Consider the following 23007-nt stretch of genomic DNA (forward strand, 5'->3'; position numbering starts at 1 on the left):
ATTCTCACGCCTGAGAAGGAGCTCTATGTTACTTTCAAACCCAGGGATTATAATCATATCCAGCAGATGGCGTCCCAGAGCATAGCATCGTGCGAGATTTGCATAAGCGGTCAAAACTACCATGCCCACAATGCTGTGCGGGATTAAGGTCCTTCTCCTCCAGTTTAGCTGTCCGAGGTACTGCCTAAGTGCTCTTCGGGAGGAATGTGTGTATCTGAACCATTGGGCGTTCCCCTATCTGCATATCGCGAGTTAAAAGATTTTCCCCCTTCATATTACTCTCCTTGTCTTACTGGTTGGAGGATAGAAGGGCCGAAACAACGTTTCTTTTTATTGGCTTCGCCGGCCCAAACCTAATGTGAGGACCCTTGACCCCTGACCCAGGATGGCGGCGCCTGAAGCTGTTGCTCTTGCTGTCGCCTTGAGGTGAACTAAAGCCAGGAACCCGGCGTCATGTCGAAGCTGAATCGGGCCACTCAGGCCCTCAGGAAGCCCGAGGCCGGCGGCGTAATCCGGACCATCGTGCGGGCAGGCCAGGCCATGTCCGGGCCCCCACTAGGTCCCATCCTGGGTCAGGTGCACCCGTGGCTGGAATCCCGAGCGGGAGGCGCCGTGGGGTGGGAGCTCATACGCGGTGGAGGGTGCGGGCTCCGGAGCCAGGGAGGCTTCGGTTTAAAGCGCGGCTCTGCTGCCCACACGCTTTTTGTCTTTGCGTTCGTTCCATGGCCTCTTCGGGACTCAGCTTCCTCGGTCCTTTCTCAGCGGGCTGTTGGGAGGGTAGGGGGATGATGCATACAAATCATCTGGCGCGTAAAGTGTTAGTTGAATCTGGATAGCAGAAGGAGGATGGGAACGTAAGGAAGTGAAGACGAAGGAGGAAACGGATAGAAGAATTTCCTGGATGTCCTCCCCACGCTAACGCCTGTGCTTCCCACCCAGAGAGGGGTTTCCATCAACCAGTTCTGCAAGGAGTTCAACGAGAAGACAAAGGACATCAAAGAAGGCATTCCTTTGCCCACCAAGATTTTTGTGAAGGTGCACAGTCGGGAGTCTGATCCTGTTTGGTTTTAAGTTTTTATTTTAATTCCAGTCAGTCAGTATACGGTGTTATATTAGTTTTGGGTGTACAATATAGTGATTCAGCAATTCCATACATCACCCGGTGCTCTTTGCGACAAGTGCACTCCTTAATCCCCATCACCTAGTGATCCTGTTTATTTTTCTTTCTCGCTATTCTCCTTAGTTCCTGAGGGGCTGGTAACCTGGGGTTGCTACTCTGCTTCTAACTTTGGGCGAGGCTCTTCCTATTATGAGTCCCACTTTCCTCGTTTACACAGTGGAAACTAGACCATATCTTTTCTGAGCCCATCCTGCCATATTGCAGTTCCTCCCTTTGCCTCTCCATTTCACTGGGGCTTCTAGAGCAGAGTTGGGCCTGGACTAGGGGTGACAAAGCTGTTAGCTACAGATTTATTTTCCCTGTGGTTTCATGGTCTGTTAGAGGGACACCGTTGGAAGATGAGTCAAGGGAAGGGAGGACAGAAGTTAGAAGTTCTCTGGGCTGAGGCGGTATGGGTTAGGGGAGACAAGACGTATTCTCATATTTTCTTTCCTATTAAGCCTGACAGGACATTTGAAATCAAAATTGGACAACCCACTGTTTCCTACTTCCTGAAAGCAGCTGCTGGGATTGAGAAGGGGGCCCGGCAGACAGGTAAGGGTCAGGACGGGCACCTGGGATTCTGGGGGCTCTGGAAGGAAGCAGGGACACCTGAAGGTCTACTTGTTTCTTCCTCCCAGGGAAGGAAGTGGCAGGCCTGGTGACCTTGAAGCATGTGTATGAGATCGCCCGAGTTAAAGCCCAGGACGAGGCCTTCGCCCTGCAGGATGCGCCCCTGTCCTCTGTGGTTCGCTCCATCATTGGCTCTGCTCGTTCCCTGGGCATTCGTGTGGTGAAGGAGTGAGTGTCCTGGGAAGGTGCAATGCGAGGGGAGGGCTTGGAAAGTTCTTGACTCTGGGGCAAAGCTGAGAGGGCCCATTACAGTGGGAGAGTCAGCTTCTGAGTCAAGGACCTTAGATTTAGGGAATGGGGAGCCTTATTCATCCATTTGGAATAAGACTATTAAGTACTTGTTATGGTTTAGACATTGTTCCGGACATTGGATACAGCTAGGAACGAGATAGCCATGCTTGGCCCCACTCTGAAGGAGCTCAGAGGTCAGAGCTGGAGGCAGATGCACAAGTGGATCATCAGGCTGCTGGATGGTCATTGTTGACAAAAGGAACTGCAGGTGTCTTGAGAACAGAGATTAGAGCTCCTGATTTGGCCTGGTGTTTCAAAGAGGACTTCATAGAGGAGGTGACATCTAAGCAGAGACTTGGAAAAGGAGGTCAAGCATTCCAAGAAGTGGAAAGATCCTGTGAAGGACAGAAGGTGACAAAGTGAAGCAAAGAAGTGCAGTGTGCTCTGGCATATGGTGCTAGAAGCATAGTGGGGAATAGGACGAGAGGTGAGACAGAAGGACCAGTTGGGAAGGCTGAAGGCCGCTTCCAGCTGCAAGTTCAGAACTGATCCCGAGGCCAACAGGGGGCCCTCTCCTAGAGCTTAGGATGACCTCAGGAATTATTTCTTTGAAGTGAGATGCTGGATGGGGGGGTGAGGGCATCTGACTCAGACAACAGCAGGGGCAGCACTTGTCCCTTTATGGGCCTCTTGCTGCTGACGTCACATCCCATGCTGAGGCCAACGGTTGTTTCCAGAGAAGTGGGGGTTAAGCACGGTACAGGGACAGACTTGACTTTTCACAAATCTTTACTTTTACTAGGAGTGCAGAGGTGAGTCAGTCTGACTCCCGCTTGTGGGGAGGCACAGGGACACAGCCCGAAGACTTCTTTGTACAAAGTGTTTGGGGGCCAGAGGAAGGGGCATTTAATCTGGACTGGGGTATAGCTGAGGCCTCAAAGGACCGGTGGGGCTTTGAGAAGGGAATATAAGGTAGGGTTGGGGGCGGGGTGGCAAAGAGATGGAGGCTGGGGAGTCCAGGGAGGGAGAAGGGGCTCTGAGACAGTGGTGTGGGCACTTGTGAGCTCCCCAGCAGTGACTGGCCACTCACTCACTCTCTGTTTCCTTGCACCTGCAGCCTCAGCTCAGAAGAGCTGGCAGCTTTCCAGAAGGAGCGAGCTGAATTCCTGGCTGCCCAGAAAGAGGCAGATTTGGCAGCGCAGGCAGAAGCTGCCAAGAAATGACCCCTGTCACCCACACTCCAGGATTTTGAAGCTGGAATGGAGGCCAGTTGGAAAAGCTGTACCAAAGGGGCAGAAGGGAGGCGACACCAAGCTGATTATTATTTCCCTGACTTTAAATTATATATTTTTATATGTATGACAGTCTCAAGAGATCAAGCTTAAATAAACAACCTTTTGTCACCCACCCTTGGCTTCTGTCTTGGGACCCAAGGGGAAGAGGACCAATGCCGATGGTAGCCAACATGGACAGATATCAGCTGCCCTAAGGAGGCCGGGTCTTCATGCTGCTCTCATTCTGTGTAATCTGATGCTCAGCCAAGCAGAGCACCTTGCCCAGGTTTTGAATTGGGGGCAGAGGTAGGAGTTAGAGCTCCAGCCTTCTGATTCAAAGTCCTGTGTGGTCCTCCTCCCCAGGGGTGAGAGAACAGGTGGGGGCCATGGATACGGAGGCTTAGCTTGTGCCTCCATCAGAAATTTCTCTTATCTCTTTGGGACTTAGCACTTCCACAGAAACAGACTGCCGTGGGCACTAAGTCACAGCCCCAAGCAGACTTACTGCCCAGGGCACCTTAGATCCCAAGGGCTACTTCAGCCCCCTCTACCAAGCTGACCCTTGTCCTGGGGCAGGTGGTAGCTGAACATGAACTATTGTGGAGTTCATGGCTGCGGACCCACAGAAGAAGCAAAGCTTCAGGAGGCACCTGCCCAAGTTGGGGGAGGTCTTTGGGAAGCCCCTGGCCTTTTGTTTTTCTCATTATCCAGAACATCAAGGGTTCCTGTCTTCTCAAAGAGAGGAGGAGATGGGGCGGAAATGGGATTCACATTTCCTGAGCATCTGTTCGGTGCTAGGCACTTTGTTTTACACTGAGATTTGGAAAGCATAGAAAAACACCTACAAGAACTAAAAACCTCATGTAATCCCACCACCCAGATGAGACTTCTGCAAATATTTTGGTGTATATCTTTTCCACTGTGTTTGTGTGTGTGTGTGTGTGTGTGTGTGTGTGTATATATAAATTTATATATAAATATATAAAACATATAAATAGGTAAGACTTTTTTTTTTAAGATTTAATTTATTTATTTGACAGATAAATCGAGAGAAGGAACACAAGCAAGGGAAGTGAGAGAGGGAGAAGCAGGCCTCCCACTGAGCAGGGAGCCCCATGCGGGGCTCGATCCAGGACCCTGGGATCATGACCTGAGCCGAAGGCAGACACTTAACGAAAGAGCCACCCAGGCGCCCCTATGTAAGACTTTTTTAGAGAGAGTGTGCATGAGTGACGGTGGGGGAGAGGGGCAGAGAGAAAGAATCTTTTTTTTTTAATTTTTAAAAATGATTTTATTTATTCAACACACAGAGCACAAGCAGGGGGAGTTGGAGAAGCAGGCTCCCTGCAGAGCCAGAAAGCCCAACATGGGGCTCAATCCCAGGACCTGGGATCATGACCTGAGCCAAAGGCAGATGCTTAACCAACTGAGCCACCCAGGTGCCCCGAGAGAGAATCTTCGCAGGTTCTACATCCAATATGGAGCCTGTCGCAGGACTTGATCTCGCACCCTGAGATCATGATCTGAGCCAAAATTAAGAGTTGGATGCTTAGCCAGCTGAGCCACCCAGGCACCTCTATATATAAGACTTCTTAAGAAAATAAATTGGGGTCATACTCTGGATACTGTTTCGTTCTACTTTTACTTTTTAAAAATATTTATTTATTTATTTTTATTAAGTAAACTCTATACCCAACATGGGGCTCAAACTCAACCCTAAGATCAATAGTTGCTCTACTGGGTGAGCCAGCTAGGTCCCCCTATTCTATTTTTGCTTTTAACTTGGTAACCATTTAGAACATTTTCTGTTATCTTCCTCAAATGACTTATTTATTTATTTATGTATTTATGTATTTATTTATTTAAATTTTATTTATTTATTTGACAGAGAGCGAGCACAAGCAGGGGGAGCTGCAGAGGGAGAGGGAGAAGCAGGCTTCCCGCTGAGCAGGGAGCCTGATGCGGGGCTCGATCCCAGGACCCTGGGATCATGACCTGAGCCCAAGGCAGACGCTTAACGACTGAGCCACCCAGGCGCCCCTAAAAATTTTTTTATTTTAATGGCTGTCTATAGTTTGAAAGGAAAAGGTTTTTTTTAACTTTTTTTTTTTTTTGATGTAGTGATCCAGGATTTACTGTTTGCGTATAACACCCGGTGCTCCATGCAGTACGTGCCCTCTTTAGTACCCATCACCAGGCTAACCCTTCCCCCCACCCCCTCCCCTCTAGAACCCTCAGTTTGTTTCTTTTTTTTTTTTTTTTATATTTTTCTTATTTATTTGACAGAGAGAGACACAGCAAGAGAGGGAACACAAGCAGGGGGAGTGGGAGAGGGAGAAGCAGGCTTCCCGCTGAGCAGGGAGCCTGATGCGGGGCTCGATCCCAGGACCCTGGGATCATGACCTGAGCCAAAGGCAGCTGCTTAACCAACTGAGCCACCCAGGTGTCCCCTCTAATGATTTTTAATAACTTCCTAGTATTCTGTCTTATGAGGACCATAATTTATTTAACCAAGTCCTTAACTGTTGGGTATTTTATCATTTATGTTAAAAATATGTATACGTGCACCCTGTGGTGAACATCATTTCCGAAACAGTTTTGAGTGGCTTAGGTATCAGGCACTGGTTTTTTGGTGCTCTTAGGACTGAGGACACAAGAATAAATGTGACAGTTCCTCCCTTCAGAGATGGCCGCTTAATAATAATTACACTCAAAAAATTAGTTACGGTTACCACTGTGACAAAAGAGAAGTATGACAGACTGGGAAAGTGTCCAAGGGGAATAGCCAAGCCTGGGGATTCAGTGAGGAGTTCCCAGGGGAAGTGATTTTAAACTGAGGGATTGAAAACAAGACCTGAAGGATGACTGGGACAGCTGGGAGTGAGCGTAGCGTGGATCTCAGGCAGAGCTGTGTAGAACAATATTAACACACATCTAGAGGCTTAAAACATTGTAGGTCAGGAGTCTGGGCATAGCTTAGCTGGATTCTCTGCTTCACTGTCTCACAAAGCTGCAACTGAAGCGCTGGCTGGGGCTGTGGTCTCATCGGAGTCTCAACTGGAGAAGGATCGACCTCCAAACTCTTGTGGTTGTTGGTAGCATTAATTTTTTCTTTTTTTCTGGGCAGTAGGACTGAGGGCCTCAGTTGCCAGCCAGAGGGCACTCCGAGTTCCTTGCTATGTGGGCCTTCCCACCATGGCCACTTGCTTTCTAAAAGCCAAGGAAAGAGAGTGTCTCCTCCCAAGAGGAGCATTAGTCTTATGTAACATGGTCATAGCCACATCATCATGTATATCCTGCCACCTTTGTCATTCTGTTGGTTAGATGCAAGTCACAGCTCCCACCTACACTCAAGGAGAAGGAATTATACAAAGATGTGAATACCAGGAAGTGGGGACCCTGGGCCACCTTAGGGTCTGTCTGCCACAAGAGCCAATAGCTTGTGCATAGTGGGACCATGGTCACTGAGTGATGCTCTCGATGTTTCTGCTCTTCCTCTCCCCTTGGGCATTGCACTAAGCTGCCTTTCGAAATTCAATGAGGCTATTTGACTTGCTTTGGCCAGTGAAATGTGAGCAGAAGTAGTGTGTGCAGAATTATTTACTAGACAGTGTGAGACTGCAGTGCATTTTCCCCCCTGCTGCAGGAAGCAAAAGGCCATGTTGATGTGGCGATACGTGCTGAGCTGCCCTGGGGACAGCTGCACTGCAGGTTTGCCTGTGCCTCTAGCTGTCTTTGTGTGAGGGAGAAATGGACCTTGTTAGTTTAAGTCCGATATGTTGGGGCTTATTACAGCAGCAAAATTTAGCCCATCCTGATTGTTTGGAGACAAGCTTGTTAAGTTGAAAAAAATGGGATGATGAAACCCAGTGCAGTACATCTCTGGTTATTTCCTTTAGGGTAAATTCATTTTCTTTCTTTCTTTCTTTCTTTTCTTCCTTTCTTCCTTTCCTTTCTTTCTTTTCTTTCTTTCTTTTCTTCCTTTCTTCCTTTCTTCCTTTCCTTTCTTTCTTTCTTTCTTTCTTTCTTTCTTTCTTCCTTCCTTCCTTTCTTTCTTCCTTCCTTTCCTTCCTTTCTTTTCTTTTTTCTTCCTTCCTTCCTTTCCTTCCTTTCTTCCTTCCTTCCTTTCCTTTCTTTCTTTTTTCTATCTTTCTTTCTTTCTTTTCTTTCTTTCCTCCTTTCTTCCTTTCCTTTCTTTCCTTTCTTTTTTCTTTCTCTCTCTTTTTCTTTCTTTCTTTCTCTCTCTCTTTCTTTCTTCCTTTTTTTTGGTAAATTCTTAGAAGTGGAATGGCTGAGTTACTCTTCATTTTTAATTTCCTCAGGAATACTCTAATCTCCATTTTGTAGATGAAGAAAATGAAACATTGGTGCCAAGTGCTGCCCGGGATCACAGCTGGCCCCTTGCTTCACTTGAGGAAATAGAAACCATCAGATGGAAAACTCCCAGAGCTTTGACCAAATCTACAAACCTACCATCCTTCTCTTCTTCCTGCCTGTGAGAACGACTTTTTTGTTCCATCAGAGACAAATCCCTTCACCTCTGCTAAGGGCCCTCTCTTTCACATCTTACCCCACCACCCTCTGTCACCAGTTTCTCCCAGATGCAGCAAGGTGTGATGGTTCAGGCTGCACAGGAGCTCCATGCTCCTTAGCTGTGTGGTCTTGGGCAAGTTATTTAACTACTCTGTACCTTAGACTCATCTGTAAGACAGGGAACATTGTGCTTACCTGAAAAGGTTGTTGTAAAGATTAAATGAATTAATGCACATATAGTATTCAGAACAATGACTAGCATATTGCAAGTCCTCAATAAATAGTAGCTGTTATTATTCCTGGATTATTTTCTTGAGCAAACATGCATACTCCAGTATTTTTTTTTTTAAAGATTTTATTTATTTATTTGACAGAGATACAGCAAGAGAGGGAACACAAGCAGGGGGAGTGGGAGAGGGAGAAGCAGGCTTCCCACCGAGCAGGGAGCCCGATATGGGGCTCGATCCCAGCAGCCTGGGAACATGACCTGAGCCGAAGGCAGACGCTTAACGACTGAGCCACCCAGGCGCCCCCATACTCCAGTATTATTTAAAGAAACAAGCAATTTCTCTGGTTTCACATCTCCCTTTAGCTACTGGTCCATTTCTCTGTTTTCTTTCACTGTAAAACCTAAAAGAATTGTCTAAATGTGCTGTCTGTACTTCGCATCTTCCATTTACTTCTTAAGTCTTGTAATGCAGGGTGCCTGGGTGGCTCAATCGGTTAAGGACTGACTCTTGATTTTGACTTGGGTCATAATCTCTGCATCGAGTCCCACGCTTAGTGGGGAGTCTGATTCAGGATTCTCTCTCTCCTTCTGCCCCTCCCCCTGCTTGTGCGTGCTCTCTCTCTCTCAAATAAATAAATAAATCTTTTTAAAAAAAAAGTCTCGTAATGCTTTCTGTCTTAAAGCCTCTTGTGTCTGTTATTGAATTTATCAACACTAATCTCTCTTTTGGTTAGCATTAGTATGACTACTCTTTTTCCCATCATTTCAACCTTTTTCTATGCTTATGTTTTAGATGTTCTTGTAACACCTTTGTTGGTGTGGTAAGCCACCCTCCAAAACTGTCCCCAAAGATTCCCACCTCTTAGTCATTAACACTCGCCCACATTGTTCCAGGGTTGGCCTATGTCACCTATAGACTATGGCAGAAGTGATGTTATGTCACTTCCAAGATTTGGTTATAAAAGACCCCTTAGCTCCCATCTTGGTTGCTTTCTCTCCTTTGTAGTCACATCCTCACCCCCTCCCCTGCTATCCCTGGTCCTTGCAACCACTGATCTGTTCTCCACCTCCGTAAGAGGGAGGTCTTTGCTCTCATTTCTAGAACGTTATGCAAGTGGATTCATACAGTATGTGTCCTTTTGAGATTATCTTTTTTCTCACTCAGCATAATGCCTTTTTTTAAAAAAAGATTTTATTTTTAAGTAATCTCTACACCCAGTGTGGGGTTTGAACTCACAACCCCGAGCTCAAGAGTCACACGCTCCACCAACTGAGCCAGCCAGGCATCCCTCAGCATAATGCTTTTAAGATCCACCCAAGTTGTTGTGTGTATCAGTAGTTCATTCCTTTTTATTACTGAGTAGTATCCCAAGGTGTGGATGTACCACAGTCTGTTAATCATCCATCTGATGAAAGGCATTTTGTTGTTTCCACTATCACAAATAAAGCCGTTATGATTATTCCTGAAAGACATAATTTTCATTCCTCCGGACAAATGCCCAAGAGTACAATTGCTGAGTTGTATAGTAAGTGTATGTTTAGTTTTTTAAGAAACTGCAAGATTTCTTTCCAGAGTAACTGTATCATTTTACATTCCAAGCAGCAATATGTTAGTGATCTAGTTTCCACACATTCTTACCAGCACCTGGTGTTGCCATCATTGTTGTTATTATTTAGTTGTTCTGATAGGTGGTTAGTGATATCTCATTGTGGTCTTAATTTATGTTTTCCTAATGGTTAGTATCGTTGAATATCTTTTCATGGGCTTACTTACTATACATATATGTTCTTTGGTGAGATGTGTCTTCATGTCTTTTGTCCTTTTTCTAATGGATCGTTTGGTTTTTTACTGTGTGTCTCAAGAGCTTTGGATAGGAGTCTTTTGTCAGATATGTGATTCACAAATATTCTCTCCCACTGGGTAGCTTGTCGTTTTATCCTCTGAACAAGATCTTTCACAGAGCAAACGTTTTGAATTTCAATGAAGTCAGTTTATCAATTTTTTTTTCTTTTTATGGATTATGCTTTTGGTGTCACAACTAAGAACTCTTCATCCAGCCCCTGGTACCTAAGATTTTCTTTTGTGTTTTCTTCTACAAGTTTTATATTTTATATGTTTTTTGTTTAGCTCTCTGTCCACACCATAAAAACTTAATTTACTATGGCCATGTCCTCTTAAACCATATCCAGAGTATAATTATATTTTACATTTAAAGCCGTTATGATTATTCCTGAAAGACATAAATTTCATTCCTTTAATTTTTGTAAAAGATGTGAGGCTTAGCTTAAGGTTCTTCCCTCCCTCACCCGCCCCAGCCCCAACGATACCTTATTTGTACCATTTGTTGAAAAAACTATTCTCCCTCCATTGAAGTGCTTTTGCAGTTTGAAAGGCCTATTTTTCTTTGGCTCTGAAAGACTAGGGGAATTCCATTCTGCCCCTCAGAGGGTTTGAGCTTAGCATTCTTCCCCATGCAAGTTTGAAATCTGGCAAATGTCTTGATGGGGAGACTGATCACAAGTTTGGGCAGGCTCTGTGCCTCTTAAGGGTCTTTCTTCTTCAGCACCATGGGACTAGGGGGGATTCTCTTTGTCTTTTAGCTTTCATCTCAGTCTCCCAGTCTTCCCACACCCTAGTCCAGAATTTAGCAACAAAATTTAACAAAATTTTTACTAAAACAGACCATGCATTTGGGAGCTCATCCAATTTCCAATCCACTACACCAGCCCCTGATGGTCACCCCAAAACTCACTACCAATGGATTCCCTCTGCCTGGACTAAACCAATCCACCTGCACCCAGAATAGGAAAATTTCTCCAAGGAAGAAGATGATGGGATCATCAGCTCATACATGAAAAGGCTCTTTCCTCTCTGGAATTTTACTTCGTCTACTTCTTGTTGTTTCTACATTTTCCGCACAACTGCCAGAGGGATGACTTAAACCTGTAATCATGTCATTCCTCTGCTCAAGTGTACTCAGTGGATTCCTGTTGCACATGAAATCAAGTCTGAGTTTCTTACCATGGTCGAAGGCCCTCGGTAATCTTTTCCCTCCTTTTGCTGACCTTGGTTCAGCCACACTGATTTCCTTGCTATTCCTTAAACAGGTCACATCCTTTCTTTTAAACACCTCTACTCTTGCTTTCCTTTGGCCTGGAACATTCTTATTTCTATTTCTCACATTTTAGGTCATAGCTCAGTGTTACCTCATTTTTTTTTAAGATTTAAAAAAATTTTTAAAGTAATCTCTACACCCAACGGGGGGTTCGAACTCACAACCCTGAGATCAAGCCAGCCGGGCACCCCAATGTTACCTCCTTATAAAGGTTTTCCTTTCCTTTTTTTTTTTTTTAAGATTTTATTTATTTATTTGAAAGAGAGAGAGGGAACACAAGCAGGGGGAGTGGGAGAGGGAGAAGCAGGCTCCCCGCAGAGCAGGGAGCCCGATGCAGGGTTCGATCCCAGGACTCTGGGATCATGAGCTGAACTGAAGGCAGACGCTTAACTGACTGAGACACCCAGGCGCCCCAGTGTTATCTCCTTATAAAGCTTTTTCTGACACCCACTCTAAGTTAGAAAACTCTAAACTAGAGCTGTGGTTTTCTATCACAGGACCCTGGTTCTTTCCCTTGTTGTACACACTGTATATTCTCTCTTAGATCGCTTGTTTACTTTTTGTTATGTCTCCCCACAGCTAGAATATGAGCTCTGTGGGCCCAGGGACCTTGTCGGTCTTGTGCGCCGCCGCATCCCCAGCACACGGAGCTGCGGAGTCAGCACCTGAACTCAGTCTTTGACCCCCAAACTTGAGCCCTTTCTCCTACATTCTGCTCCCAGGGCAGAGTTGGTACTGGTGGAAAGGGACCTGGCTGAGAGTAGAGCTGGCTTCTGCAGTGACTCTGGGAGTGCCATCGGGCAAGTCCTTTCCTCTCTCCCAGCCTCAGTTTATCCGTTTGTTCTTAGCTGTGCTGCTCTGAGCCACAGGGACCTTGCTGGTGAGAGGAACAGAAACAGATCCCTCTCTTTCCAGCAGGGGGAGCCGTTGGCTTTCGTATTATTTTCCTCTGTGCGGGACCATGGTTGCGCCTCCCGGGGATCTCGGGTTCTCAGTGATCCCTGGTGCCTCCTTATCAAAACGCACAGTCTACTATCACCCGCTACCATAAAAAACCACCAATGATGCGCTTCTTTTTTTCTAATATGTTTTCATTTTTAAAATTTTCATTTATTTGGTTTTACTTTTTTAAAAACTTTTAATTTCAGAATAGATTTAAATTTCTAGGAATGTTAAATATACTCCATGCTTATTATTTCCCCCATTATTAACATCTTACACTTATTGGTACACTTGTCACAATTAATGAGCCAATACTGATACATTATTATTAACTAAAGTCCATAATTTATTAGGATCTCTCCCTCTCTTTTTTTTAACCTCTGTCCTATTTCTGTTCCAGGATCCCATCCAGAATAACACTGTATATTTTGTTGTCATTTTTCTTAGGCTTCTCTTGGCTGTTTACAGCTTCTCAGATTTTTCTTTCCTTTTTGATGACCACCAGGGAGGTTTTTATATGGGACTCCAGTGGGTATCTTGAGCTTATGTTCGCTTAAGATTCGTAGCTGAGAGTTAAAACCCTTTGCCTTCTGGAGAACTCAGGAACAAGTTTTTGGGGGTAGAAATTGATGACTTTATACTCAAATCCTTGGGCTGCTCTTCAGAAACTGTCCTCTCCACCAAATATTTCTGGTGGGCCTGCTCAGCCCTGTGCATGGTGTCAGCAGGGGAGTGGAGCTAAGACAGCGTCCTGGGGCTTACAGTTCAGTTCTTCTGTCCAAGTTGGAGGACAGAGCACAGGAAGGCAAAGGGCAAGACTTCACCTTCTGTTTCTCCCAAGGATTGATTCAAGGTGGAAAAGGGGTGGCAGGTCCCTGGAATGTCTTCCTTCCTGTGGGACCCTCTCAAGGGGATGGCCCTGGAGCTGGGGGATTTTGAATGAGAGGAAGTTTAGGGGATTCTCAGTGTCATGATCTCAGCTCCTGGAGTCCCACCCCGTATTTCACTTGAGGAAGATTGGAGTGTCCTTCCTCTCCTTGAGAAAGAAACTTCTCTGAGACTTGGTGGTCGCCAGTGTCTTCTAACTCACTTTAATAAGTTAAGTCTGTTCTGTTCTCCTCAGCTTATAAAGACCCAATCGAGTTCTAGCAGCATCTTTGAGAGGTTAGCGCCTTTTTCTTCAGTCCTGTTTTACCCGTGAAGAAACTGAGGCTCAGGTCTCACTCAGCAAATAATTGTTGGAGGTGGGATTTGAATCCAGGTCTTTCTGTCTCCTAGTTTTCATTCTCCAACCCCCCACCATACCCTGTGGCCATTGGGCCCTCAAGTTTGGAGGAAAACAGCATTTTTGAAAGCTTTTTCTCTTGACCCAATTAGTTATATTCCACTCAGAAGTTGGGGGTCTGCTCTAGCTTGTAGACCTAGAAGAGAAGGGGCCCCTGCCCCAGCCCAAGCCTGACCTTCTCAGGTAATCTGGAATGGGACAATTTGAGATGATGATTCACCAGCTTTGGGAACAGAGGGGACAGCCCAGAACTCGGATGCAGATGATATAGGTACATTGCCCACCTCTGTGGGGCAAATCACTTGTTACCTGAGATCCTCAGTTTCTTCATCCATGAAATGGTGCTCATATGCCTGTCTAGAGGCTTTATGGTAGTGGACAAGGGATGTAAAACTGTTTGTCCACTGAAAGCCCCATGCAGACATAATGCAGGGGGTTATCATTTCCAATGAGAAGATGCAGGGCCCCAAAGGGAAGTGGCTTCCCTGTGGGACCAGGCTGAAGACAGACTCATGTTCTGAAACTTTAAGCCCATGTCCCCGAAAATATCAGGTCGAATCCCCTGCCCATCCCCAGGCCCTTCTGCTCCCTCCCACACTGTGAACACTGCCAGCCTGGGGCAGGCAGGAGACTCCGATACCCTCTAATATTTTATGCCAGAGCACCTTGAAGGCAAGAGGCAGCATTCTGTTTTGGCTCCAAACTCTCTAGCTTCCAGCACAGAGTAGGCCACACCCTGCATGCTTGTGTTGAGTGAAGGAATGAATGAGTGCATGAGTGAAGGAAGAAACCCCAGGGCTGTCAGTCGGTCCAGTCTTTGCCTCCTGACCCGCAGGCTCCCCTCGGGGCCTCCCAACCTTCTCAGATGCCCACTCTTCCCTTTTCACAGCGGTGCACAACACCAGTGGTACCAAAAAGGCAAACTGGACTTTATTATAAAGTTGGCTACAAAGTCACCGCAGCACCACGCAGTGGCCGCCTGGGCAGGCCCAGGCAGTCTGGCAGCCGGGTGAGTCCCGTACCAGGTACACGCACTCGTGCAAGCACACGTGTGACAGTGGCAGGTCTGCCTTCCTCCATCGGAAAGGAACGTAGCGTCTCTTCGCGCCCCCCACCCCAGGCGCGGGGCGCAAAAGTCACAAGAAGGGCCGCCAGGGCGGCAGAGTCCATCGGAATTGAAATCCCGTTACTGGTGTGTAGAGAATTCTACGTGGGTGTCAGCCCCTGAGGGCACAGGCTGGCCCAGGTGGGCGCTGCCTTTCCCCCACCAAGGCCCAGGGGTGGCTTGGCCCCCAGGAGTGGAGAACTGGCCCAGGCCCATGGGGTAGTGCGGGGGGTGGGGAAGTGAGACTCCCCCATTCTCCGCTTGAAATCCCATTCAAGGAAACTCACTACGAGTGAATACAGATTGAAATGGAAACTGGGATTGCTTGAAGTCTCTAAATTTTAAAAAGAAGCTCCCCTCCCTTGCCCTCCCACCTCCCCCCCCCCAAAATCCTGCAGGGCCTGGGGAATCAGATATATCCCCCTCCGGCCCCCAGAATCCCCCCAACAGTCCCGGGGGGGTGGAGAGCGGCTCCACGTCTTGATGACAATATGCCATACTTGACGACGTTAAGTCACAGACTTATTCAAAACCTTGGTTCCCCTCCACTTCCATCTGCAGAGAGAGAGAGAGAGGGTACAGTCAGTAAGGTCATTAGGAAAGATAGGTTGAGGATGTGGCATGCTGTTGGCACAAGGTACAGGCTTCAAATATGTTGGTCCAATGACCGAATGATCACCAGAGGCTCAGCAAGATAAGGGAGCCATCTGGGTGGATGGAATGAAACTATGACTCTAGTTTTGGAAAGGAGGGAGCCATGGGCAAGGAGCCTCCGATGGGCCAGGGCCTGAGTTTCACTTTCTTTCTTTCCCAAACTCTTACAGACTCTTGCTCTGTATTCTCTTTAGGAGATAAGAATACTGAGATAGAACTCTAATCCCTCTTCCATCAATTTGTTGTATGACCTTAAGCAAGTTTCTTTAACTCTGGGACTTTGATTTTCTTCATCTGTGAAATGGGTGGTGATGGCTGATCTAGGTCCCTCACAGAGTTAAAAAGCACAAGCCACTAACCAAGGATTCTCTTGCACTTTATGCTGCATCCCTGACCCCTGCCCTCTAGGCCTGCTTGTTCAGAACATCTATGCTAAGTTTTTTTTACTAGTTCTTATCTTCACTGCTACCCTGGGCAGCAGGTGTTGTTATCCCATTAATAAAATTAAGGTACAGAAAGGGGAATTTTTACTCATCTAATTCTACAAGCATCTCATTGGCAAGACAGGGACTTGAGTTCCTGAACATTTTGGTTGGACTCACCTTCATGGAAGCTGTCTTGAACTTGGCTCTGGAGTTGATGCAACTCATCAGTAAACCCATCGTAGGGGAATGCTGAGACACCTGTCTCAAAGGCGGTTTCGTATGTGGCCAGGTCCTCCAGGAAGCTGTGGTCTTCTGGGGACAGGTTGTTGCAAGGCGGTGAGGCCCCTCCTGGGACCGCTGCCTCAGGATCCCCTGAACTCCATTCCCCATTGGGGTCTGGGGTAGAGAGATCCATGAAGATGTCTTCCACGGGCGTCTCTTCCAGGAATATGTTATCAGGGTCAGCCAGAAAATCCAGCTCCTGGCATTTCCAGGGTTTCAGGTCCAGGCTGAGCACAGGGGGACCAGCCCCCGGCAGGGACAGGTTGGAGTCCAGGGGCTCCAGACCTCCAAGTGGCTCCAGCCCACCCGTGCCAGCCTCAGCTGAGAAGGGCCTGTCCATGCCCTGAGCCAACTGGCTGATCTGCTGGATGAGGCGGTCTATCTCATTCTGCTCCTTCTCAGAGTAGTGGAAGAAACTCTGCTTGACTGGAGAGGCCTCAGGTGTAAGCAGGCCTTCGGGCACCAGAGGGACGTCCACAGAGAGGGGGCCCCGCAGCTGGGCTAGGGCCAGGAGCGTGCAGTCCCCATTACCAGGGCTGCTAGGACTTGGGGGCAACTTCTCATAGAGAAAACTGCATCCCTCCTGGGTGAAGTAAGTCTTGGTGGGATTGGGGCTCAGTTGCTCTGGGAAAGTTTGGCTGGGGCTGTTGAGGTGTGCTTGGATTGCTGTGCTGGGAGGAGTCAGCTGCTCATGGGCAGGGCTGCCCAGAGACTCTGGGAAGGTGGCGGTGCTGGGAAGCAGCTGGTCTGGAAAGGCAGAGGTGCAGGGAGTCAGTTGATCTTCATAGCTTCTGGCTGAGGTTTCGGTCAGCTGGCCTTGAAGTGGGCTAGTCAGTGGATCTGGGAAGGTTGCACTGCTGGGCGTCAGTTGATCAGAAAAGGTTGCAGTGCTTGGAGTCAGCTGTTCTTGGAGAGAGCTGGACGGAGTGGACAAGTGGGTCTGGAAGGGCTCGTGGAGGCTGAAGAGGAAGGCACAGCCTCCTGGCTGGTGAGGTGTGTAGGGTGGGGTGCACACAAGATCCTTGCTCAGATCTGCATGAAGAGAAGGCTCAGAGCCAGACGGGAATGCCAGGTAACTAAAGCCCAGCTCTTTTTGGGATTGGGGAAGCTCTTCTGATGTTGAGGCAGCACCCAGCTCTGGAGCACTAGGGAAATTGGTGCTTCTGGAAGCCCCCAGGGCTGGGGTAAAGAGTGGGTTGGGGCTAGAGCACTGCCCTTGGGAGAGGATGTTCTCAGGGAATGAGGGCAGCATGGTTGGGGTGCCCAGGACATAGGCTGCTTGGGTGTTTTCAGAGCTCAGCTGCTGGCGGAGGCTCCAGGCTTCCGTGTCACTGGAAAGGAGAGAAGAGGCAGATGGTAAGGGTCTGGTGGTCTTTCCCAGAGAAGTTCCCTGATTTGTATCTCCTCTATGTCCACCTCAACTATCCTCCAGGCTCCTGCCTTGCAGCTCACCTGATTGGGTAGTTATTAGCAGTAATAGGGCCCTCTGGACCTTCTGAGTATAACAGGCAATAAATCCATGCCCAGCCTCCAGGCTTGGCCTGCAGTCTCACGACCATCTCTGCCTGAATATCTCCACTCTCAGCCACTGAAGGGAAAGAAGAGATGCAGAGTTAGGATGTCCATTGGGCAACACCACTTAAACTCCCCCCTTGCTGACCTCTCCACTGAATTGGGATATCGATGACATCTCTATTTCTGACTACCCTGACCTGCACCACTCAGCTCCCCATCTTGACCTCACCACTTGGAGTCCCCCAGTTCTGATTATATTCTCACTTTGACTCCTCACCCTAATGTTCACCCTATAGTATCCAAAATTATTGGTCTCTGGCATCTCCCCAGCATAAGTCTTGACCACAGCCCTTCTTGGTTGGGCCTCCCATCACCTTTCCCAGCTCCCTGTCTTGTTCCCCAGCCTCTCTGGACACTCACACAGGCGGTAGTGTTGAGCAGAAGCGTGGGCCAGGTCCTCGGGGTGCAGAAGTCCATACCATGATTTACAGAGCAGTTCACTGCGCTCAAAGCCCAGGTAGATTAGGACACTGGGAAGGTGGAAAGGGTGAGGTCAGCTTTCTGTTTTCCCTGCTTTATACCCAGGCATCTCACTCCCTCCCAGGTCCTCTGTCCCCTTACACCCCATCCTCCCTGCCCCTGGCTCCAGAATCTAGGGTCCCCTCATCTCTGGCTTGCCTTCTTCCTGGAGTCTGAACATTCTGGGCTTACCTCTCGGATATGTCCAGTAGGGCCAGGTCCTTAGCATGACGGCTCTGGAACATGGCCAAGAAGAGTGAGGCAGGGCCAGGGCCAGGACCAGGGCGAGGTCTTGGTTCCAGTGGGGCACAGAAAGCTGTGAAAACAGGGTTTCCTGCCCAGTAGGCCCCAGGTGGATGAGCATGGAATCGGCCTCGAATAAGCACCAGTTTGTTGCCTGCACTCTGGCGCCTGAGAGACTTGGAGGTGTTGAAGCGACAGCGGAAGAGGCGATCTAGGTAAATGGAGAGAAAAACTGATTAAGAGGGTGGATTGGTTGAAAGACATAGCACATAGGGAAGAGCAGGGAAGCAGGAAGGAGGTTTGACTGAGGGAGGGAGAAGGGAGTTCTTACCAGTGTCCAGGGCAGAGGGCAGGGTGAGCTGCTGGCGCACAGTTAGGTGGTCAGCTGGGTCAATGATGTCGTAGATACTGTCACCCTGGGCAACCAGGTCCACCTGGAGAAAGGTGAAGAAGAGATGAGATGACACTTAGTGAAGGCAGCAAGGGCCAATCCTTGGCACATAGCATCTGTCAGGGTATAACCTCCCCTCCTCAGTAATTCTCAAATTCTCAAAAGTGGAAAGCTCATTGTGTCCCATATGTGCCCCAGCCCAGACTGAGAGGACCCTCACCACTCACCATGGAGTGGCCCAGATGTTCGCTCACACTCTCAGACAGATATAGCAGCTTCCCCTCAGCTGTGAACACAAGTAGAAATCCAGGTAGTGCTGCCACTATGTCTTCAAGCTCTTGAGATGAGAGAAGTCCTGTGGGGCCCGCCAGAGGAGTGCCTGCAGGGTAAGAAGACATGGTGGGTCAGGAGTAAACCTGGGAGGCAAAGCATGAGTGAGGAAGCATGGACTGAGTTTCAGAAAATCCAGAGGAATTTTTCATGAACCTGCCTTTGCACACACCTGTTGACCCGCTGCCCACAGCTCTTGCCCAGGGAACCTGTTGCTGGATCTCCCTAGCCAGAGAGGCCTTTGACTTCTAAGTCGGGGCTAGGTCTTTCTTGGCCCCGAATTTCAGACCCACGGACAGCGCTCAAAAGCTGACTGGGCGTTCAGCACCGCGAGCAGCGCCTTGCAACCCCGTGGCGCTGTCAGCACCGCGGACAGCGCTTCAAAGGCTGAAGAAGCGCCCACTTTCAGCATAGAGAACCATGGATGCACTTGCCCGGGGTTTTGGTGACTCCATCCCTGCAACTTCCCAGGCTTCCCTCCCCGGGCTCCTGGAAAGCCTCTGCGCTTGTGGGAACTAGGGCCATTCTGTCCTGGCTCTCCTCCTCCCATGATTCTGGCACCGGGGACCCTATCCAGGCTCCTACCCTCCCTCATCCAGAACTAAGGTGAGGTCTGAACAGAGCTCATGAGGAAAAGTAGGAAGTCCTGAGTTCCCTAAGTCTCCCTTCTCTCCCCAGCTCTCCGCCACACTGCCCTAGACATGCAGCAGTCTCCGTGGGTTCCCTTAGCTCCATTGCCCCCGGTCTCCAGCAGCCCCAGTTTGCTCACCTCCAGCGAAGAAGACGCCCTTGCGGGTGTAGATGCAAGCAAGACTCATAATGTGCAGGTAGGACAGCCGGACCTTGTCCGCTTCGGCCAGAGGCAGCAGCTCCTTGAGGTTCCGGATCTCAGCGTTGATCTGGTCGCGGCGCGCCTTGGAGGCGCCCTTGGTGGAGCGGTACATGACTAGCGGCTGCAGAGCTCCAGCTCCGGTGCTCCGAACACCTGCGTCCCCGTCCCGACGCACCGGTAGCTTCTTCCTTCTTGCTTCCCCGTCTCTCGCTCAGGCTCTCTCTCTCCTCTCTCCTCTCCTGGGCTCCGCTCGGCTGCGCTGCCCCCGTCGCCTGCTTCGTTCCGCCTTATATAGCTCCTGCTAGGCGTGGGGGGCTCGCTTTAGAGAAAGGGGGGGCGGGAAAGCAGGAGGCTGGGCTAAGCAAGCTGCAGCGGGAGCCGCTGGCTGGGGAGGGGGGGGAGCTCCTCCTCCCTCCCTGGCTCCCGACGTCATCCCATGACGTAGAATGAGAGCGGGAGGGGGGACGGGAGGAGGGGGAGAACGGAGGCTGCGGAGGGGGCCGCGGCTGGCGGCAGCTGAGCGGAGAAGCAGGCGCTGCATTAGGAAAGCCTGAAAGGGGGTGCAGGGACCCAGGGGTCCAAATGTGTTCAGCTGACGGAAGGGGCAGGGTAAGGGTTAAGGCGGCCTGAAGCCCCTGGCAGGAGAGTCTGTAGAGGGGAGGGAGGGGCTGTTTCCAACATCGATTTTTCTCAGGAGATGAGGAAATGGGGGAGGAGCAGGGTAGTCTACAAATTCCTCCTTGCTATGTGTCAGACAAAGGTCACGTTCACATGTGGGAGAAGAAGTACCCTCCTCGGCCTCTGCTGGATAGGTCGCCGCTGGGGTTTCTCTCTAGGGATTACTCAATCTGGGATTCCCTTAGTCACTTTCAAAGAACAAATCTCCTCCCCCCACCCTTTCAAAACCCGGGCCTTGGCATTTAGCAGGGGGCATTACATGGAAGTCTAAGTCTCTAGGGTGGGGTGAAAAGGGGGTCCTGAGGGAGAGGGACCCCCTGAATTTGGCCTTGGTTCTATTTTCCCACAGCCAAGAATAGGAATACCAACACCAACGCGGTAGTCTGCAGTGATTCTCGGTTTCCCTGTCAACTAATTAACTGCAGCCACTAACAGGGGAAACTGAGGCAGGGTCCCAAGGCACCGTGAGGATCTGGGTCTGCACCTAGGTATCCCTTCCCCCACCCCGTTGTCAGCCCCCAAAGCGAGCGGTTCCCCCCGCCCGACTGCAAACCTCGGTCTCCCGGCGGGCCGGGGGCGGGGGCGGGGCCGGGGGAATCCCAGCTCCATATTAGGACAGGAATCCTCCGGCGGCTGCCGCGGCGGCGGCGGCGGGCGGGGCCTGGCTGCCTCCGCACCGCTCCGGAGGGCTCCCCCCTGTCTCTGGCGGGGAAGATAGGGAAGCAGCAAAGAAACGAGGGGGCTGTGCTGCACCCTCCGAGATCCCCGCACCTGCCAGGGACCCCGTAACTCCGTCGGGCTGTCCTCCATACCCCTCTCCAACCCCCTCCCCATCTTCGGCGCTAGGACTCCTTGTTCTGTCTCTTTTTTTTTTTTTTTTAAAGATTTTATTTATTTATTTGAGACAGAGAGAATGACAGAGACAGAGAGCACATGAGAGGGGGGAGGGTCAGAGGGAGAAGCAGGCTACCTGCCAAGCAGGGAGCCTGATGCGGGACTCGATGCGGGACTCGATCCCGGGACTCCAGGATCATGACCTGAGCCGAAGGTAGTCGCCCAACCAACTGAGCCACTCAGGCGCCCCTCCTTGTTCTGTCTCTTAACCTTCAACCCTCCACATCCTCCTCCCTCGGCCCCGACTAGTTTCTGAATCTCATTGCCTGCTTGGTGGTCTTTCTCAGCTTTGTACCGCCCCCCCGAAACGTTCCCCCTTCTGCTCTCTCGAGACTTCCTTCCTCTCTTCATCAGTTTTGTCTCCACATCATGTCACCTTTGCCCTCTATCTCTTTCTTTCCTTTTTTTTTCTTTTCAGCACAGATGATTGCTCTCTACAGGGGCTGAGGGGCGCCTTTCTTTCCCCTAGAATCCCATAAAAGGAGAAGAAGTGGTCTAGGGGACATTTTATGTGAAATCTTATGGTAGAATAAGGATCTGTGTGAAATCACTAAGAGGCTGAAAATAAGACCACCTAAAAATTGGAGGGAGAGGGATTGGCCTGATTGTAGAAAGTTACATAGGAAGCGTGGGGATAAACTTTGACACCAAGAAGCAAAATTTGGGTTCAAGGAACTCCTCATGCCCATGGGAAATGGTGGTGGCAAAAGAGGCAGAGTGGGGAAAGAAGACAGCTGAGGAGAAGGGTTAAGGCACCCTCAGAAGAGGGTGACTGCGCATCCAGTTGTGACCATTTTGTGCCATTTTGGCAGAGGTTGGGGCCATCTCCATCATCCATCCTGTGTTCAATGGCACGGCTGAGATGAAGGGAAGAGGTGTTTGTGTCTGTCTGTCTGCCACTCTCTCTAACCCTATTTATCTGGATTACAGAGAAATCCTTCCTTCAGGAAGTACATCTCTGTTCCACTCCCATCTCTATCTGACCACTGATGTACCCATCCCTCCCTCCCTCAAACTTCTATTTGGACAAGCCCTTGATCTTTGGATCCCATTCTTGTATGAAAATCCAGGGCAGTGTTCCTGATTTCTTCACCCACCAATGCTTTAGCCCTGGCTGGGAGACAATCTTAGTACCCCTTTCCATGATAAGAACTACCTGTTGGTCGGGCCCAGCCAGTCTCCAGCGAGCTGGACAGAGACGCAGTGAAAGAATGGGGCACTGACCACTGTCCATGGTTCTGAAAAAAACAAAACAAAACAACCCAGGAAGTAATTTGGCCATGGTCTACCTGGACATCAAAGTAGAGCTTGAGTTCACAAAGGTCTCAGAGTGAGGCCCCAGTTAGCAGTCCACTTCTCCTCCAAGGATGAATATGGGAGGGGGTTTTAGGGGCCCAAGGTTTCTGAGCTGGAGGAGTAAAATAAGCATGAAAGAAGAATGAGCTCAAGGGAACCCTTGCATTTTTCCAGAATGGGCTGGAGGGAAGGCCCTCTGGAAGGAAAGAAGGGCCTAGAAAGGGACAGGGAGGGGGAAGAGAAGGGCTCATCCTATTTCGCCCACTCTAATTCAAGTTGAGAAGCTCTGTATGCCCCAATGTCTCCTCTCCCTAGGCCAGCTCCCACTCCCCTTGCCTCCCACCTCCGTGAAGCTATTTTTAACTGTGCAGAACCAAAAATAGCTTGGCAGCAGCTTCAGGCCGTGGGAGAGGAGCTATTTATATCACCAGTGACGGTTCC

General features: G+C 49.3%; 2 protein-coding genes across 5 annotated transcripts; one reads left to right on the forward strand and one right to left on the reverse strand.

The window, feature by feature from the left end:
- The first annotated feature begins 373 nt into the window (after positions 1–373).
- Positions 374–3430, forward strand: MRPL11 (mitochondrial ribosomal protein L11). Of its 3 annotated transcripts, none has more exons than XM_021685085.1 (5): positions 374–576; positions 940–1035; positions 1621–1714; positions 1801–1960; positions 3141–3430. In XM_021685085.1, exons 1-5 carry the CDS (start codon positions 454–456, stop codon positions 3244–3246), a joined length of 579 nt encoding a protein of 192 aa, XP_021540760.1. In that variant the 5' UTR covers positions 374–453; the 3' UTR covers positions 3247–3430. The 3 variants fall into 3 exon arrangements, with proteins under 3 accessions (XP_021540760.1, XP_021540761.1, XP_044775459.1); XM_021685086.2 differs by having other exon boundaries at positions 374–522; positions 3141–3423; XM_044919524.1 differs by having other exon boundaries at positions 374–498; positions 3141–3423.
- An 11069-nt stretch (positions 3431–14499) lies between these two features.
- NPAS4 (neuronal PAS domain protein 4) lies at positions 14500–19929 on the reverse strand. 2 transcript variants are annotated; one of them, XM_021685082.1, is made up of 8 exons: positions 19636–19929; positions 18764–18915; positions 18477–18579; positions 18095–18356; positions 17804–17913; positions 17321–17456; positions 15764–17199; positions 14500–15062 (listed from the first exon to the last, which is right to left on the reverse strand). In XM_021685082.1, exons 1-8 carry the CDS (start codon positions 19808–19810, stop codon positions 15034–15036), a joined length of 2403 nt encoding a protein of 800 aa, XP_021540757.1. In that variant the 5' UTR covers positions 19811–19929; the 3' UTR covers positions 14500–15033. The 2 variants fall into 2 exon arrangements, with proteins under 2 accessions (XP_021540757.1, XP_021540758.1); XM_021685083.1 differs by lacking the exons at positions 17804–17913; positions 18477–18579; positions 18764–18915; positions 19636–19929 and having other exon boundaries at positions 15034–15062; positions 18095–18266.
- Between the last annotated feature and the right edge of the window lie 3078 nt (positions 19930–23007).

Source organism: Neomonachus schauinslandi, chromosome 11 (genome assembly GCF_002201575.2).
Source record: "Neomonachus schauinslandi chromosome 11, ASM220157v2, whole genome shotgun sequence".
Taxonomy (NCBI): domain Eukaryota; kingdom Metazoa; phylum Chordata; class Mammalia; order Carnivora; family Phocidae; genus Neomonachus; species Neomonachus schauinslandi.